Below are 17,719 nucleotides of genomic sequence, written 5' to 3'. Positions count from 1 at the left end.
TTGTCCTCAATAGACGTGCTATTTGTAGACAAAACTAAGAATAATAAGCTAGATCCCTCTTGTATGTAGCCAAATCTAAAATTAAACGTCCCGTGGAGATACTGCGAAAGGCATGCTTCAAAGGCAGTCTTGGTGGTTAAATTTTTATCAGAGAACTCCCTCCCTCCCCTCCCCCCCGGAAAAATTAGGTCCACTCCGGATTTCGCACCCCCCCCCCCCCCCCAAGAAAAATCCTGGGTACTGGTCTGGGGCCGTAGGTTAGCTAACCGACGGATAACTCACCGTCCCCGAAAGCCAAGTAATCCCCCGAATTACTAGCCCTGGATTAAACGAGTGAAAAACTGGTTTAAGGAGTAAAATTCACACAGGGTACCCAGTATATCAACAGAAAGAACTTAAATTTACCTTTGGTGATTTTATTTTCGCAGAAAAGCCCCAAAACACCTCTACATTATCTGTAATTACCTCCTTTTCATGGCCAAAAAGTGTCATTTGCAGGATTCGAGTTGGTGCGTGACACTAGCGAGACAGATTCATTTCAAGTATAAATTTCATGTAACTTTCTGTCTGTCCCAGCACAATTTTCAAGTCAGCATCGCAACGAAGGTCACATAATAAAGCGAAATGTTAGGATATTTGATCCCTACATTGTTTTGTGTAACGTCTTTTTTGTCGACAACTTTATTTTATGAAGCTTTAGTTCTACTACAAAGTTTGGGAGGCCTGTGTTACGCCAACTAAACAGTGGGTTGGCGAGTTAACCCACCTCGCGAACAGGGTTAGATTTTACCTCCAAACTGACCCAGAGTTAGCGCTAACCAGCGTTTCGGGAACGGAACTAATCTGGGGGTAAAAATTTAATCGTGGGTTAGGGCAAATTTAACCCTTGTTTAACGCAAATCGGCTTTTCAGGAACCGACCCTAGTTGATAAATCGGTGCGTGTAAGTATCGGCGCATCAATCAATGGCTGTCGTTTTTCTAAATGGTCTAAAAGAGCCTGGGGCGAGCGCAGGGAGACCTGTGATATTCTATAACGTTAGGGACTAGGCTCCATTTCCAAGATGGCTGCCAGCAAAATCGTAGCTAACACGAATTCCTGCAAGTTTACGTGGAAATTCTCGGCTTACCAAGTTCTAGAGCGATAAAAAGGGGGAAAAACTGATTGAAGCGGGCTCCCAAATATGGTATGTAATGCCTAATAAGGAAATGACCGAGCGAGCTAGAAAAATGACAGATTTTAAAACAAGATTGGCTGATATGCGTAGCTAGAAGTTTGGCGCAAGCGGGCGGGGCGTGGAGGGGAGGGGCGCGGGGGACACCTCTATCCCCAACAGTCTTTTCTAATTATGATTATTGCCAGGTCTGTGACATAATCTATGACTGCGCTACCTGCATTGTGGGTAATTGCATATTCCCCCCCCCTCCCCACACGTCAGTTTATAGCTGACTACCACATCCCTGTAAAACTGCTAAAAGATAATCATTCGAAATACATATATAACGGGGATGGTTGAATCTTGATTAACGCATATTCCAGGCTTTAACAACACAAGGTTTAAGAAACCAATTTTTTGATATACCGTAATTAATGCTATGTTTCACCTTGCCACAGCGATAATGTTATTTACTAACCTGTGTGTCTTGTTTAAGGCCAACGCGTGGAGATATTTACAACCGTGTCTTTTGGATGGCTGGGGAACAACACCTAAACGGAAAAGAAGACACACACATCAAAATGTGAGGTAATGAAGTCCTTCGCTACTCTTTGCTCATTGCTTCCCCAAGTGTCTCCAGCATTTGTATCGACATTTGGTATTTCCATCCTTGCACACACCGTCACTCTAATCTAATCCATATTGCCCTTATTATACTTACATTAACTCGTATTTGCCGATCCACTAGTGAACCCCTATTCCCATATGCTTAGCATTCTTTCCTAATAGCCGTTTTCATTCGCACGAGTATCATAGCAATCACTTACGTTTAGAAATCCAATCTATCTTCAAGTTTAAGCCCCTTCGGAAACAATTTCCAATAGGGACGTCAAACTCTCGAAACATTCACTTTTCAAATTTTCCAAGGGCGTAGTCTTATCCACAAATCGAAAATCCAAGATTTGTAACTCCGGGGAATAATCACCTTACAATCCGCGTTAGCTAAGCTATCACATGAACAATCCAGATTATGTCCACTGTAAACCTAGACTAACCTTTTAAAAGGCTTGCTTGTCAGGCTTTGTGTTTAGTTAGGCCTACAAGGTCATCGCCACTGTGTAAATGTATGTGAAGAAACTGTCGCGAAATCGACGTTTCCTTCCACACACTTCACACTCGATGCTGTTTTTGATCTTAGATAAGTCTCGCTCTGTGCTGTGCTTTTGGACATGTTTTAGTCTCCGTGTTACCCCACGTTTCGAGTGCACCGACTAGGATTAGGATCTTAACTAGCGAATACCATTATTGAAAACTGGATAAAGCTTTCAAGTAGCTTTTGACGGTGTGACCTTCTGACCTCTTTGTATACAACGACATGTAGTAGCACCACTGTTTCTCAAGAAACTTAAACATACGGCACAAGTTTGAAAACAGGAGTTTACATTCTTATAATTCCTCTTTTGACGCTGTCGAAAATACTGTGTGTTTGATGGCTGGGATCAAGTGCAAGTAAATAAACTCTGAGTTCAGTGAGTTGGGTATAAGATTATAAACGAGTAGATTAATAATACGATTTAAATTGATTAAAAGTAATATACACTTTATTGTCACGCACGCAAAATATAGGCGAAAGACATATCATACTAAAAAATCATACTAAAATGGATTCTCCGAGTTGGTTACTAGTGATCAGCAACAAGACATACTATTGATTTTTAAAGAGTTCCGTCAAATTTGCGATATCACAAAGTTATAATGTCATTTATATCCGGAAGATATTCATCTCAACGTATTGGGAATACACTGTTGTCCAAGTGATAAGTATTGAAAAGCAGATGCACAGTACAACGAGTAGAATCACTCCATCTGTAGAATGCTTTCGAATTTATCTTTCCAGCTTGGAATTACACGATTCTATGTCCTTTTTATAATATCGTTATTTTGTAATTTGAATGAATTACTGGGTTTTCTTGAAGACCCAAATCAATCATTCAATCATACATTAACACTTCCTTTTTTTATATAAAAGTATAAGCATCTTGTTGCTTTTTTCTTTTCTTTTTACATTTGATAGGGATAAACTAAATAAACTAATAGTCCGTGGGCCAGAAAGTGAAACCCTCCCCCCCCTCCCCCCCCCTCGGAGATTTTACCCTTTAACAATCTCTGGGTTCTGCTGTACGGTGTGGTTGTTTATTCGAGTTAAAAACCACAGTTTACCCACGTCTGAATTTTTCGAAAAAAATTGTTTATGAACTAATATTTAGAAAAAGTATACCAAACATTACATTCTTCATTCGAAAACCCTTTATATACTTGTTCACCGGAAAGTTTGACTGAGCAAAGAGTTTAAAATATCCCTGAAACCTATGGGCACGCTTGTTACGCAGACTACTTATGTTAAGAACACTGTAACACTCAAAGTAAGCCAACAATCACCAATAACAGATGGATTATAGAGGCATACCAATTTAACATAAAAGTTTACTTTATAGTGTTATGTTATTTAATTCCACTCCTACATGTTCTTTTTTTTTTAACTTGGCGACTTTATACAAAAAACTGCACTAGCGACTTTATACAAAAAAACTGCACTAGCAGGTCCAACGTTTGCGCTTGAGTTTGTCACTGGTTTCTCTCCGAACGTGTACTGCTAAACAACCAGTGCTTGTGAAAATGGACTTTAAGATGCAAGAATGTAATGTTTGGCTCACTTTTTTAAATCTTAAGCAATTATTTTTAAAAAAATTCCGACGTGGGTACCCTGTGGTTTAAGAGTAAACAACCACGCCGTACGGCCACACCCAGAGCTTTTTGGAGCATAAACATATATTTTTGGAATCACTATGGAAAGGGCTTTCAGATGATATATGTCTCCCAAAGTCTCTAGGGGGGGGGGGGGGGGTCACTTTCTGGCCCACGGACTAAAAGTGACGATATGTTTTCCAATTAGACACCTAGTCGTGTTTTGTTTTAATTTTGTTGGGTAGGCAATAGACAAAACAAAATGAACAAGCACTGACATACAAAGGACTGACAGAATATATACATTACGGGTTTCAAAACAATGCCGGTTGGGTTTTGACTGGATATTTGTTTTGATAGGAGAAACATCTTGACATTTTTGGGGAAAGTCAATTTAGTAGAATCTTTGATTTCTTTTGGCAATTCTTGCCAGGTATTTGCCGCTTGTACGGATGTAGTGGTTATGGTGAGTGTAAAAGCTAATATATAATCTGCGTTATTTCTTTAATTGGATTAGACTAATCGTCTATGATCGTAGCTAATATGGGAACTCAACAACAAACTTGCTATGATGGACACTAGAACATGGGTATGTTATAATGGGGCCTGCGTATACCGGACACCAAGGTACCAATACGATGGGGCCTGGTTATACCGGACACTAAGGGAACAAGACATGGGTATGTTATAATGGGGCCTGGGTATATTGGACACCAAGGTACCAATACGATGGGACCTGGTTATACCGGACACCAAGGGAACAAGACATGGGTATTTTATATGGGAACTGGGTATACCGGACACCAAGGGACCAAGACATTGGTATGTTATACAATGGAACCTGGTTTTACCGGACAGCAAGAACCAAGACATTTGTATGTTATACGATGGGACCTGGTTATACTGGACACCCAGAGACCAAGACATTGGTATGTTATACAATGGGACCGGGTTATACCGGACACCAAGGGACCAAAGACATTGGTATGTTATACAATGGGAACTGGGTATACCGGACACCAAGGGACCAAGACATTGGTATGTTATACAATGGAACCTGGTTTTACCGGACAGCAAGAACCAAGACATTTGTATGTTATACGATGGGACCTGGTTATACCGGACACCCAGAGACCAAGACGTTGGTATGTTATACGATGGGACCGGCTTATACCGGACACCAAGGGACCAAAGACATTGGTATGTTATACAATGGGAACTGGGTATACCGGACACCAAGGGACCAAGATGGGACCTGGTTATACCGGACACCCAGAGACCAAGACATTGGAATGTTATACGATGGGACCGGGTTATACCGGACACCTAGGGACCAAAGACATTGGTATGTTATACAATGGGACCTGGTTATACCGGCCACCTAGGAAACAAGACATTGGTATGTTATACAATGGGACCTGGTTATACCGGCCACCTAGGGAACAAAGACATTGGTACGTTATACAATGGGACCTGGTTATACCGGCCACCTAGGGAACAAGACATTGGTATGTTATACAATGGGACCTGGTTATACCGGCCACCTAGGGAACAAGACATTGGTATGTTATACAATGGGACCGGGTTATACCGGACACCAAGGGACCAAAGACATTGGTACGTTATACAATGGGACCTGGTTATACCGGCCCCCTAGGGAACAAGACATTGGTATGTTATACAATGGGACCTGGTTATACCGGCCACCTAGGGAACAAGACATGGGTATGTTATACGATGGGACCGGGTTATACCGGACACCAAGGGACCAAAGACATTGGTATGTCATACAATGGGACCTGGTTATACCGGACACCAAGGGACCAAAGACATTGGTATGTTATACAATGGGACCTGGGTATACCGGCCACCTAGGGAACAAGACATTGGTACGTTATACGATGGGACCGGGTTATACCGGACACCAAGGGACCAAAGACATTGGTACGTTATACGATAGGACCTGGTTATACCGGCCACCTAGGGAACAAGACATTGGTATGTTATACAATGGGACCTGGTTATACCGGCCACCTAGGGAACAAGACATTGGTACGTTATACAATGGGACCTGGTTATACCGGCCACCTAGGGAACAAGACATTGGTACGTTATACGATGGGACCTGGTTATACCGGCCACCTAGGGAACAAGACATGGGTATGTTATACAATGGGACCTGGTTATACCGTCCACCAAGGGACCAAAGACATTGGTATGTTATACAATGGGACCTGGTTATACCGGCCACCTAGGGAACAAGACATTGGTACGTTATACAATGGGACCTGGTTATACCAGCCACCAAGCGAACAAGACATTGGTATGTTATACAATGGGACCGGGTTATACTGGACACCCAGAGACCAAGACATTGGCATGTTATACGATGGGACCGGGTTATACCGGACACCCAGAGACCAAGACATTGGTATGTTATACAATGGGACCTGGTTATACCGGCCACCTAGGGAACAAGACATTGGTACGTTATACAATGGGACCTGGTTATACCGGCCACCTAGAGAACAAGACATGGGTACGTTATACAATGGGACCTGGTTATTACGGCCACCTACTGAACAAGACATTGGTATGTTATACAATGGGACCTGGTTATACCGGCCACCTAGGGAACAAGACATTGGTATGTTATACAATGGGACCTGGTTATACCGGCCACCTAGGGAACAAGACATTGGTACGTTAAACGATGGGACCCTTTTTTATACGATGCAATTTTTTTGTTCTTTCGTGATTCAAAAGAAATATAAACCTCGTGCTAAAATTAAAGTTCATAGCATCCACAACAAAGATTAATTTATGAACAAATTGTCAACAAGTGAGCGCACCACCTTAAAGAGCCCTTGTCAGCCACGCCTTTGTTATGGTTTTCATTTCATATTAGAAGGCACATAATGTGTTAAAATCATGAAATAATCGTCTAGAAACAAAGTTTGATGCTTTATTTGCCAAATGCAATCGAAAATATTGCATTGGCTTGCCCAAATCAGCCGATGGAAATGGATGCTTTATCACACTTGGTTCTTTGCTAGGATGACGACATGGCAGCTGACGGAGGTTGTCTGAGCATATGGCTGACAAAACAATATAAGTGAAATGAAATGAGTGAAATCGACTAGTCGCGGACGCATCTTGTTTTGTCTAACCGATTATCTTCCCGCCAAAAGGCAATATAATGATTGGTTCGGGTTGTCTTCTTGGCACTGAGCACGCGATGACATGCGCTCTTTCAAGAATCTGTTATCGAGGTGTTTCCCCTGGGAAACAAACCAGCTAGCAGAGAGTATCCACTTTAAGAAGGTTCAGAAGTACTTTTCGCGCGTTATTACTTCGTCAATAAATACAAGACTTGTAGAATGTTTGGTCCCATCTCGTCTTAAAAGAGTGGAAATTGCACATGACTGATTGCTCCATGATTACTCATAACAAACCGGAACCCTGAAAAGTCAGAGTTCAAATCAGCCCTAACAGACGTTCGTGATTTTTGAGATATGAAACACGTACACCTCATCGCCGGCCAGTATCGATTTACAATTCTCGCTAGTAGGTAGGTAGGGACTTGGATAGTTCTTGCGCGTCATCCGATCACGCCAGAATACTACACCTTTGAGTTCCACTTCCCATATTGAGCAATCCGTAGATTATAAATCCTTCACCATTGCTCAGAGGGTGCAAATCGACGTGTGAGAGGTTTAAAAGGAGTTATCTGGATTGCGGGCCTGGATATTGGTGGAACGCGACCTGTTTTAGAGCGCTGTTTTGCCTCAGTTTTACTCTACCTAGGTGATTAACATTTGAATAACTTCACAGTGAGAAGGCAATGAGTGGAGGACTCGCGACAAATTTGTGTTGCAGATATCTGGAGATTGTTTGAGTCGTGAAATATCACTGAGTTGCGGTTGGCTTTAATAACAAACAAGGAACTTCTTGAGGACCTCAGCTACCATAGATTTAAACTTAGTCATCTTTTCTTCTAATATTTGGCGGGGAATCTCCACTCCTTAGGCCAGAAGCAGTGCCAATATCTGGATGAGTATCCAAACCGATCTCATCTGTGCGGTTTGAGAAACTCTCGCAAGGAGGAACTTCTGACTTTGAGTGTTATACCAAACCTAAGAGGGTTAGCAAACGCTGAACCCGGCTTGGAAAGAAACCAAAGAAACGCAGACATGAAGGATACAAGCGCTGATGCCATAAAAGTGGTGGTGTTTGGAGAAGCAGGCGTGGGAAAATCAGGTAAAAGTCCTACTCAAAAAAATATCTATATTTGAGCCGTAAAGTAGTTTTTAACCTACTTAATGTCGGTTATTGTCTTTATTCGGAAATAAAATATTGTTACTTACCACTCAAAGTATAAATATGCTGTCACAATATCAAAAGATATTGGTTGGAAATGTTGTCAGCTTTTACGGTTAGATTTCTTATTAAATCTCTCCTCAGGTACAGTACAAATGTTCATCCTGCTTCACTATTTATTATTGCCAAATATTACATACTTTGTATGTATTATTTATATTTATATATCATCTAGATTATTAACTAGATATATGAGGTAATTTATATTAGACTTCGCCATTTTTCCAAACGGGAGTTGAATAACTGTTTATTCACTGGCCCTTAGCCAATTAAATCCCGCAAAAGGCACCATCACTGGTTATGGGATATCCGATAAGATAATATTTTTAAGAGGTAAAAAATACAAAAAAAGCTGAAGCCTGTGATTGTGTTCTGTGAAACTTTTTGAGCCGATTTGACCCTAGATAGCGGTAATCATGAAATCGATACTATAGTAGTATCAGTTATGAGTAACATTCACTTTCTGCTCATGCATCTTTGAAATTCTTGGGTAATCATTTCCATATTTCATTGACTTTCTTCTTGTTATTGCATTAGTGGGGCTGATGAATCACAAGTTAAAAATATAGGCAGTACTATAATCTCATCACTTCAAAACTGCGTTTTGATACTCTGATAACAGAAATAGTCATTTTTCTTGGCTCGCCTTACGCGGTCGCCGACAGTTCAAAATGTGGTTTGACCGGATTCCGAAAAAAAGAATGATGTGTTTCCATGAAAAAACCCCTGCGCATCAACAGGGTTATTATGATCTAGCACTATATCCCTAAACCCCAACCCTACACAAAGTACTGTCCTAGGCAGCTTCAAATCGGACCTTGTCGTGTTCTATTTCAACCCAAGAAAGCATTTGTAGCACCCCCTCCCCCCTGAGGTTAGGATGGATGAGGAGAGAATTCTTATCCCTCCCCCTGATAGTTTAATATGTGCGTGACGCCATCCTAACGGACATACTTGTGGGTTGAGTATAACAAGTGGGCGAATGGCAACACTCTTATAATATGCCATAAAGAGGACTGTATTGAACTAATCCTCGATGGCCCTTAACCACGCATGCGCCCACTCGTCCTCATACTTAAACATAATTTGTTATGTTGGGGTTCCTGTGGTTGGCTTCTATTTTTTTGGGGTTGAGTATATCAAAGGGGTGGATGGTAACACCTGTATGATATGTCACAAAAAGACTGTTTCGCATTAATCCTCGATGGCCCTTACCCACGAATGCGCCCACTCGTCCTCATACTTGAACAAACTTCGTTATGTTGGGGTTCCTGTGAATAGCTGAAAGGCGAGAGGACTAGGAAAACAGCTCAACAAGATGTCTAAAGATAGATGTGTGAAACATATCAATTTTTATCTTGATTAAAAATGTGTTTATGTTTCATATTCATGACCCTTTGTTAAAGGTCTTTTTTTACTGCCCTTCGACAAATGTCGTCCTTAGAAGAAACACAGGACTGAGCAGTCGCCTGTATCAACTGTATTTTTTCCATTAGTGGGAGCTTTCAATTTTAAAACGTTGCTGAAGATTTATATAAGCGAAAGAAAATTACCGCGAAAACAATTTACAACAACTTTACATTTTCCCGTGCGCGAAAATAATAGCTGAATAGACTACGAACGCTTTTTAGAGTAATAATCAAATTAAATGTGTGGTTAAAGGCGTTCATCTTTTCGGTTAAAACTCACCTCAAAAGTTTCAGTTACTTGTACTCATAGGAATTATAAGAATCCCAGTTTCCTCTTAGCGGAGTGCCATTTTTTACTATTTTCATGTTTAGCGAACAGCTTTTAAGGTTTCGCAGTCCTGTTGAGTATGGATGTGTCTATTTTTCTAAGTGCCTTCTCAGACATTTGTCAAATCATTCACCGTCGTATTGATATACTTGAGCCCACTGACATACTCAGTGGAACATATTTTTGGCAGTATAAGACCCATTCTGCTATTTCCGCTGCACGTTGCTATTGGAAACACTTCAATTCGGCGACGAGTTCATTCGATTTGATGTTTTCTGACATGTATAATTGGGACCGGGAAAGCTTTAGAGTGTGACGTTGAATTTTAAGACCGGTTACATGGCTTATTATCTAAGTGATAGGTTAAAGAGATACTCCTGTTTGACTACGAGCCGTACTTTATTATTCACACAGAACCCTTGTCTTACTGAAGTCTGTCTTCACGTTGTTATTTATCTCCTCTCTGGAAAACTCTCCTGAACTTTTTTTGCAGACAATTATTCTTTTTAGTAACTATCTTAAGGTTTAGCGGTCACATCAAGTGTTTTATAGGTCTGAATGTCTTTCAGCGAGGCCTGATTTGATGTGAAAGTGGTATATTTTGCGTCCTGCTTTCTTACTTTTTAATTAGTCTTTGTGAATGGCGAATGAAACAAATAACGCCGGCTGCTCAGACTCCGGTACAACACGTCATGTAGGAAAATGATTGGCTGACAATTTATAATTGATATAAAAATAAACTACTTTGAATATGATCAGAGTTTGAGCAAGTAGCTGTATAAGATTTCTTTTCTCCATGATGTAAATCTCATGGTCTTGATTACCGGAAGCAGGTTCAACAAGCCCATCACACTTTGTCGTACTGAAGCATCTTTTGTCTTCTAGCGCTCACAGTTCGTTACGTGCTTCGTGAGTTTCAGTCCACCTACCAACCAACAATAGGTGAGTAGTGCGGTTATTACCATTCAATAGTTATTATCCCGGTCGCCCTGCCATAATCATTATCATCGTCTTCCTTGTTATCATCAACATCCTCTTGCATCATCCCTGGCATCGTTATCATCCTTGTCATCGTCTTCATCCTCGCCATTCTTATCATCGTGATCATTCTTATCATCGTCATCATTCTTATCATCGTCATCATTCTTATCATCGTCATCATCCTATCATCGTCATCATTCTTATCATCGTCATCATTCTTATCATCGTCATCATTCTTATCATCGTCATCATTCTTATCATCGTCATCATTCTTATCATCGTTATCATTCTTATCATCGTTATCATTCTTATCATCGTCATCATCCTATCATCGTCATCATTCTTATCATCGTCATCATTCTTATCATCGTCATCATTCTTATCATCGTCATCATTCTTATCATCGTCATCATTCTTATCATCGTCATCATTCTTATCATCGTTATCATTCTTATCATCGTCATCATCCTATCATCGTCATCATTCTTATCATCGTCATCATTCTTATCATCGTCATCATCCTTGTCATCGTCATCATCCTTATCATCGTCATCATCCTTATCATCGTCATCATCCTATCATCGTCATCATCCTTGTCATCGTCATCATCCTTATCATCGTCATCATCCTTATCATCGTCATCATCCTTGTCATCGTCATCATCCTATCCTCGTCATCATCCTATCATCGTCATCATCCTATCATCGTCATCATTCTTATTATCGTCATCATTCTTATCATAGTCATCATCCTTGTCATCGTCATCATCCTATCATCGTCATCATCCTTGTCATCGTCATCATTCTTATCATCGTCATCATCCTTGTCATCGTCATCATCCTTGTCATCGTCATCATCCTTGTCATCGTCATCATTCTTATCCTCGTCATCATCCTATCCTCGTCATCATCCTTGTCATCGTCATCATTCTTATCATCGTCATCATCCTTGTCATCGTCATCATCCTTGTTATCGTCATCATCCTTGTTATCGTCATCATTCTTATCATCGTCATCATCCTTGTCATCGTCATTATCCTCATCATTCTCATCATCCTTGTTATCGTCATCATCCTTGTCATCGTCATCATCCTTGTCATCGTCATCATTCTTATCATCGTCATCATCCTATCCTCGTCATCATTCTTATCGTCGTCATCATTCTTATCATCGTCATCATCCTATCATCGTCATCATCCTTGTTATCGTCATCATCCTTGTCATCGTCATCATCCTATCATCGTCATCATCCTATCATCGTCATCATCCTATCATCGTCATCATCCTTGTTATCGTCATCATCCTTGTTATCGTCATCATCCTCATCGTAGTCATAATGCTTGTCATCGTCAATTAATTTACTGGTTATAAAATTGACTTCTAGGAGTCGCAAATCTCGTCCGATTTCAAGAGAGAATAATAGAGAGTTTTGCGACTGCTAGAAGCCAATTTTATAACGAGTAAATTAAAAAAAAAATACTATAAAGAATTAATAATTAGCAGCCAGAAGTGATGATCCTGACTTTTTTTTCCCAGAGGACTCTTACCCCGCTAATGTAGAGGTTGATGGCCGCCCAGTCAAGCTTGAATTATTGGACACAGCTGGACACGTACGTCAAATTGTTTACCTATTTTTGTCTGTTAAATATCGCCTAAAACTGTAAAATGTTTCCCTAAAAACCGGAAGCTCTAGGCTTTTACATTTTATACAAACCAGGGGGGTCGGTAGGGCGGTTTTTTCATCCCCTGGACCCCCGGGGTACCTGAAAAGGGACGTTTGGAAAAATCGTCCAATGCCTCGTGAAAACTAATTGAAATAATGTTAAAACTCAGGGCGTGTTTAGCCAGATGCGTGAAAGCTACATCCGGTCAGCGGACGGCTTCGTGCTTGTGTACTCGGTGACTGACGAATGGAGTTTCCACGCCATGACAACCATCTGCGAACAGATCATTAGAGTGAAGAGAGAGAAGACAAGCGTGAGGCCGCCTATCGTCCTAGTAGGGAATAAGGTAAGATCTACCTAGAGTGAGCAGGCGAGGCGAGAGAAGACACGTGACTTCTGGCAACAGACGAGTACACAGGGGTAGTGCGCAGGGTGCGCGCGCACACCCCCCCCCCCCTGGCGGCCAAAAAGTGGGTCATTTTTTATTAAGGAATCTTCAAATTCTATGATTTTTCCATATGATACCTATGACTGCGCACTCCCCCCCCCCCCCTCTTGGCGGCCAAAAAGTGGGTCATTTTTTATTAAGGAATCTTCAAATTCTATGATTTTTCCATATGATACCTATGACTGCGCACTCCCCCCCCCCCCCCCCCCTCTTGGCGGCCAAAAAGTGGGTCATTTTTTATTAAGGAATCTTCAAATTCTATGATTTTTCCATATGATACCTATGACTGCGCACTCCCCCCCCCCCCCCCTCTTTGGCGGCAAAAAAGTGGGTCATTTCTTATTAAGGAATCATCAAAAACTATGCTTTTTCTATATGATACCTATGACTGCGTACCCCCCCCCCCCCCCCCCCCCACTTGGCGGCAGAAAAGTGGGTCATTTTTTATTAAGGAATCTTCAAATTCTATGATTTTTCCGTATGATACCTATGACTGACTGACTAAGACTGCGCACGCCCCCTCGAACAATCCATGGAAAGCGCCTGGGCAAGGCTTTTAGGCAAAAACATATGATAGCTTACAATAAAAAACAAACGCCCTAAATTTAACACCTTAAATATTTGCTGTTCTTTGCAAACAGGGCTCCCGAGTCACTAAAAATGCTCTGACTGGGTTTCCTGGTACAGAAGCAAGCGTCAATTTGCCCATCTTACTTTTTTAATCCAAATTTGATTTGAATTGAGTTAATATTAGATCTTGAAATAAGGACATGATGTTCCATTCGGGAATTCAATTTTATTCAAAGAAAGTAAGAGCGGGCGAGGGTAGGGGGGGAGGGCGCAAGAAAGTGAGGGTGCGCGAAAATTTTCGAAAATTTTCCAGGAAAATTAAAGGAAGGGCTTACTGGACTCCCTGTGTAATCATGTATTTTCAGTGTGACCTAGAGAGTGACCGTCGCATTTCGTACCAAGATGGCGTCCTTCTTTCCAAGCGATTCACCTGCCCATTCTTTGAAACATCAGCAAAAGACGACATCGGAGTCGAAGACGTCTTCACTGAGCTTACACGACATGTCAAGCGATCACGGAATACGTCACGAAATACGTTCTCTAGAGACAGTCGAACTAGGTTTTCCATGAGAGGATTGACGATAAGTGAAAGAAAGTGCAAAGAGAGGCTACACGCGCTGAAAAAGAACGAGAGAAGCACGGAGTTGCGACGGACTGGGTCCTTTAGGAGATTCGTATGCGGGGCTGGAGCCTTGACGCAACCGTAATGAATGGAACGAACCATAATCGAAATGAATACTTTAGAAACTAGAAAAATAAAAGCAACCAGGCCCGTAGCCACCCTCCGCCCCCCCCCCCCGTCCCCCCCTCTGACTAAAGGTCCGCTAAAAAATATAGGCGACACTTGCACTAACTGATCATGTTACTTTTTGTGTGGCAAATTCAAGCCAAAACATACACAGAAATGACTGCGCGTAAGAGCAAGTCGCCGGGTACCCGAGTAAATGGTTGATCGAATCTCCTCTCTCACTTTTTGGCCACGGGTCTGGGAAGGCTGTAGAAAAATTTAGTTGGTCTGCGATCAAACACGGAATAAATTAGGTTTCTCGGGTGCCTGCGTGATGGTTTAGTGATAGGGAGATTCAGATATCGAGAACGATCTATCCAGAAGTTTGTTTCCGTATTTGTAACGATAGTAATAGTGTAAATAGAGTCAAGTAGGCGTATAAGCCAAGTAGGCGTTGTAAAGTTTGATAAAAGATAGAATAAAATACCAAATCATTTTTTATCAATTTTATTGAAAACGAGAGCTGTTTTACAAAGATTATATATTAAAAAACAGTTTTACAGTTTTAATTTTTGTAATTGTCTATCAATACTAAGCACAGTGCGTTTCACCTCTACTGGCGTACATTCACCCGTGCGCATCTTGCAGATTTTAACTTCTTGGTAACCTGGAGGGGGAAAACCTTTTTTTAAACTTTTATAATTGTCAAATTTACGCACCGAAAGTGGGCCGATACTTTCTCGAATAGAACCGATTTAATTACGAGTCGTAAGGAGGCCCTTCCAAGTCGAACCAAGGAAGCCCTTTAAGCATTCACTCCAAACAATAAGAGTAGGTCAATCGTGAGTTGTACTCGAATAGATTCGAGACTTTGCAAGTGTCGCATTAATCCCGAGTACTTCCCGAATAGACCCGAGCCAATATCGAAGTATTCCGAATATTTCCCGAAAGGGACCGAGTGTTACCGAGTCCCTTCCGAGTATTGTACTTGATGAGCTCTCACCTGACATTGAACATTTTCATCATTTTCTCGCTGAGGGAGCGCTTGTGGTCGGATTTACCGATACCGCCTGATGCGTGACTGTACTGTGCATGAAATGCTTGGCGTGGGGCTGCAAACAGGAAAATAATTGTCACACAATCCATAAGTCACGCTATATGTTGAATTGTCCAACGTACTTGTCAACACTTTCACTTTTACCGACACTATCGTCTGGTCAACATCATGACCTCCGTTATCATCATGATCATCACATCGAAAACATTATTATAACTATTATCCCCGAATTTTCAAATTAGCAATGACCTCGACCATCATCATTATCATCATCGCCATTATAATCATCGTCATCATAATCTTCCCGCCATATCATAACCATCACTACTTCACTTGCGCGAACACAGTGAGGGTGGGGCGTGCTCGCCATTGGGCGCCAAGAGCGGATCATTTCTTATTGGAGGATCGTTAAATAAAGCTATTTTTTATCCATATGATACCCAAGACTGCGCATTCTTTAAGGTGAACGACAGTATTTGTGTGGATAAAAACACGCCTTGTAAATCGGACAAGACAAGTGCACCCGTCTTGAGATTTTTTTTAAACTCAACTAATAAAGGTAGTGTTATTGGTGTGTGTGTTGGGGGGGGGGGGGGGGAAAGGAGTATAACTCACCTCCAGGTTTGCGTCCGAAGTCATGCGCATGCATATAGACGCCTCTACTATTGTCCACGAACTTCGGCTTGTGATCTGAGGGGAGATTGGTGAGAAGATCACACAATCAACGTATGCACATTACGGCGCTGTTTCGTGACGCATAGCTTGTCACAAGAAACGCATAACGCGCCACGAATAACGCGAGGGCAGCACACGTAACCGGTTGCATTACCTCGCATTGCATTACCTGGCTCATCGTGGGCAACATGTACTGCAGGGTTCCCATCACCTGATCCGGCAGCTAGTGAAAAACATGGATAGAATCAGTGTATATATTACCAAGCTCTTTGTGGGCTTTGTTAGCGGGTAGCAATTCGTGAAATAGACAATAGACGTACTTTAACTCTCGACATGTCCGTTCGATTTTTCAATTAATCCTCTCTGTTATGTCCCACCACCACATACATATTTTGCCGTATGTAAGTCTTCGAGGACTGCATCGCAAGTAATTTGCGGGTTTTCACTTTATGCATTTTCTACGAAAAGGTGGTATCTATATAGACAACAGTGTCTTGTATGCAAAGTATGCAATTCAGGGCTAAAGCACGCAGGGGGCGGCGCACTGGGGGTATATGTACAGTGTGTTTTTTTGTTTCAACTGCTTTTTTCTGTTGAGACGATAAGGTTGCCCCCCCTCTCCCCCCTTTCATCATGATTTAGCTGCGTTGCTATTACATCACCTTCTATGGGCATACAAATTGCGCATGTCACCAAGCAGATAAGAACAATCGCCACCACTTGTACCATAGTAGTCATTTAGCTTTTGTCAGCTGAAGAGAAAGGAGAATGTCATTGTATTAGGAAGCGAGGCGACAGTTGAATCTAGGAGAAGAGTTTACGGGTCTGCTCGGACTGCCATGGAAAGTGTTTTAAATTAAATTTTGAATTGCGACATGCGGGATTTCCGGAACTAAAAGACTGAAAAGCCACAAGCGGCGAAAGGTTTGGCTGTCAAGTGGAGCACGACCGCTGGGAGCGTTACTTGATTGAATTTACAAGCTCTTATAATCTTCACTTATTGTATTTGTCTCATGGCTTCAGATTATATCTCTCTGATCTCTCTGTCTCTGATAATTCTGTTATTTCTTTAACTTAAATGTGATAATTGCCTATAGAAAGCTTATCCGGCTAGGGTACAAAGGTGGAACGTGTGTTTGTTTAATCGATGTTTTAGTAGATTTCGCTCAAAAGAAAATGCACATTTGTCCGTGAAACCTTCTTAAAATGAGTGATATATTTTCGAGTCTTTAGAATAAAAACATTGCTTTGTCAAACACGTGAGCATTAGAACAAGAAGCTTTGTTATCCAGATCAAAGTCTTGGGCCAAAAAGGGGGAGCTTATATAACAAAGTCGCCGTCCAGACTTGAATATTAGAATTTTGACTTTGGCTTACCTTAAATGTCCGCTATTGTGTTCACTCCTTTAAGGTTTCTTTTACAGCGTCCTTCATGGATTCCTAAAAAGGTACTACTGATAAATCATTCATTTTGTTGAAAGCATGTGCCATTGTGTGGTTAGGATCAACCCGCTACGGGACACAGGTAACCCAAAGAGAAGCAGCACAGGGCTCCCATGGTTACTTTAAGAAAACATGACC

General features: G+C 41.4%; 3 protein-coding genes across 4 annotated transcripts in view; 1 reads left to right on the top strand and 2 right to left on the bottom strand.

Annotated features, from left to right (window-relative positions):
• Positions 1–2,328, bottom strand: part of LOC5517595 (neuropeptide FF receptor 1) — a 32,065-nt gene extending 29,737 nt beyond the window's left edge. Inside the window, exons 1-2 of the mRNA XM_032362149.2 lie at positions 2,211–2,328; positions 1,634–1,706 (exon numbers count right to left, since the gene is read on the bottom strand). The gene's annotated coding sequence lies outside the window, so the exon portion shown is untranslated. The remainder of the gene's footprint in view (positions 1–1,633; positions 1,707–2,210) is intronic.
• A 2,849-nt stretch (positions 2,329–5,177) lies between these two features.
• Positions 5,178–14,975, top strand: LOC5517597 (ras-related protein Rap-2b). Its single transcript, XM_048728082.1, has 5 exons — positions 5,178–8,160; positions 10,903–10,959; positions 12,534–12,607; positions 12,831–13,007; positions 14,045–14,975. The coding sequence occupies exons 1-5, from the start codon at positions 8,094–8,096 to the stop codon at positions 14,384–14,386; spliced, it is 717 nt and encodes a 238-aa protein (XP_048584039.1). The 5' UTR covers positions 5,178–8,093; the 3' UTR covers positions 14,387–14,975.
• Positions 14,898–17,672, bottom strand: LOC116601409. 2 transcript variants are annotated; one of them, XM_048728083.1, is made up of 6 exons: positions 17,516–17,672; positions 16,801–16,890; positions 16,293–16,361; positions 16,079–16,153; positions 15,410–15,518; positions 14,898–15,073 (listed from the first exon to the last, which is right to left on the bottom strand). In XM_048728083.1, exons 2-6 carry the CDS (start codon positions 16,874–16,876, stop codon positions 15,058–15,060), a joined length of 345 nt encoding a protein of 114 aa, XP_048584040.1. In that variant the 5' UTR covers positions 16,877–16,890; positions 17,516–17,672; the 3' UTR covers positions 14,898–15,057. The 2 variants fall into 2 exon arrangements, with proteins under 2 accessions (XP_048584040.1, XP_048584041.1); XM_048728084.1 differs by having other exon boundaries at positions 16,308–16,361; positions 17,516–17,671.
• Between the last annotated feature and the right edge of the window lie 47 nt (positions 17,673–17,719).

Source organism: Nematostella vectensis, chromosome 5, assembly GCF_932526225.1.
Source record: "Nematostella vectensis chromosome 5, jaNemVect1.1, whole genome shotgun sequence".
NCBI lineage: Eukaryota > Metazoa > Cnidaria > Anthozoa > Actiniaria > Edwardsiidae > Nematostella > Nematostella vectensis.
This window is presented reverse-complemented; position numbering and strand designations above follow the sequence as displayed.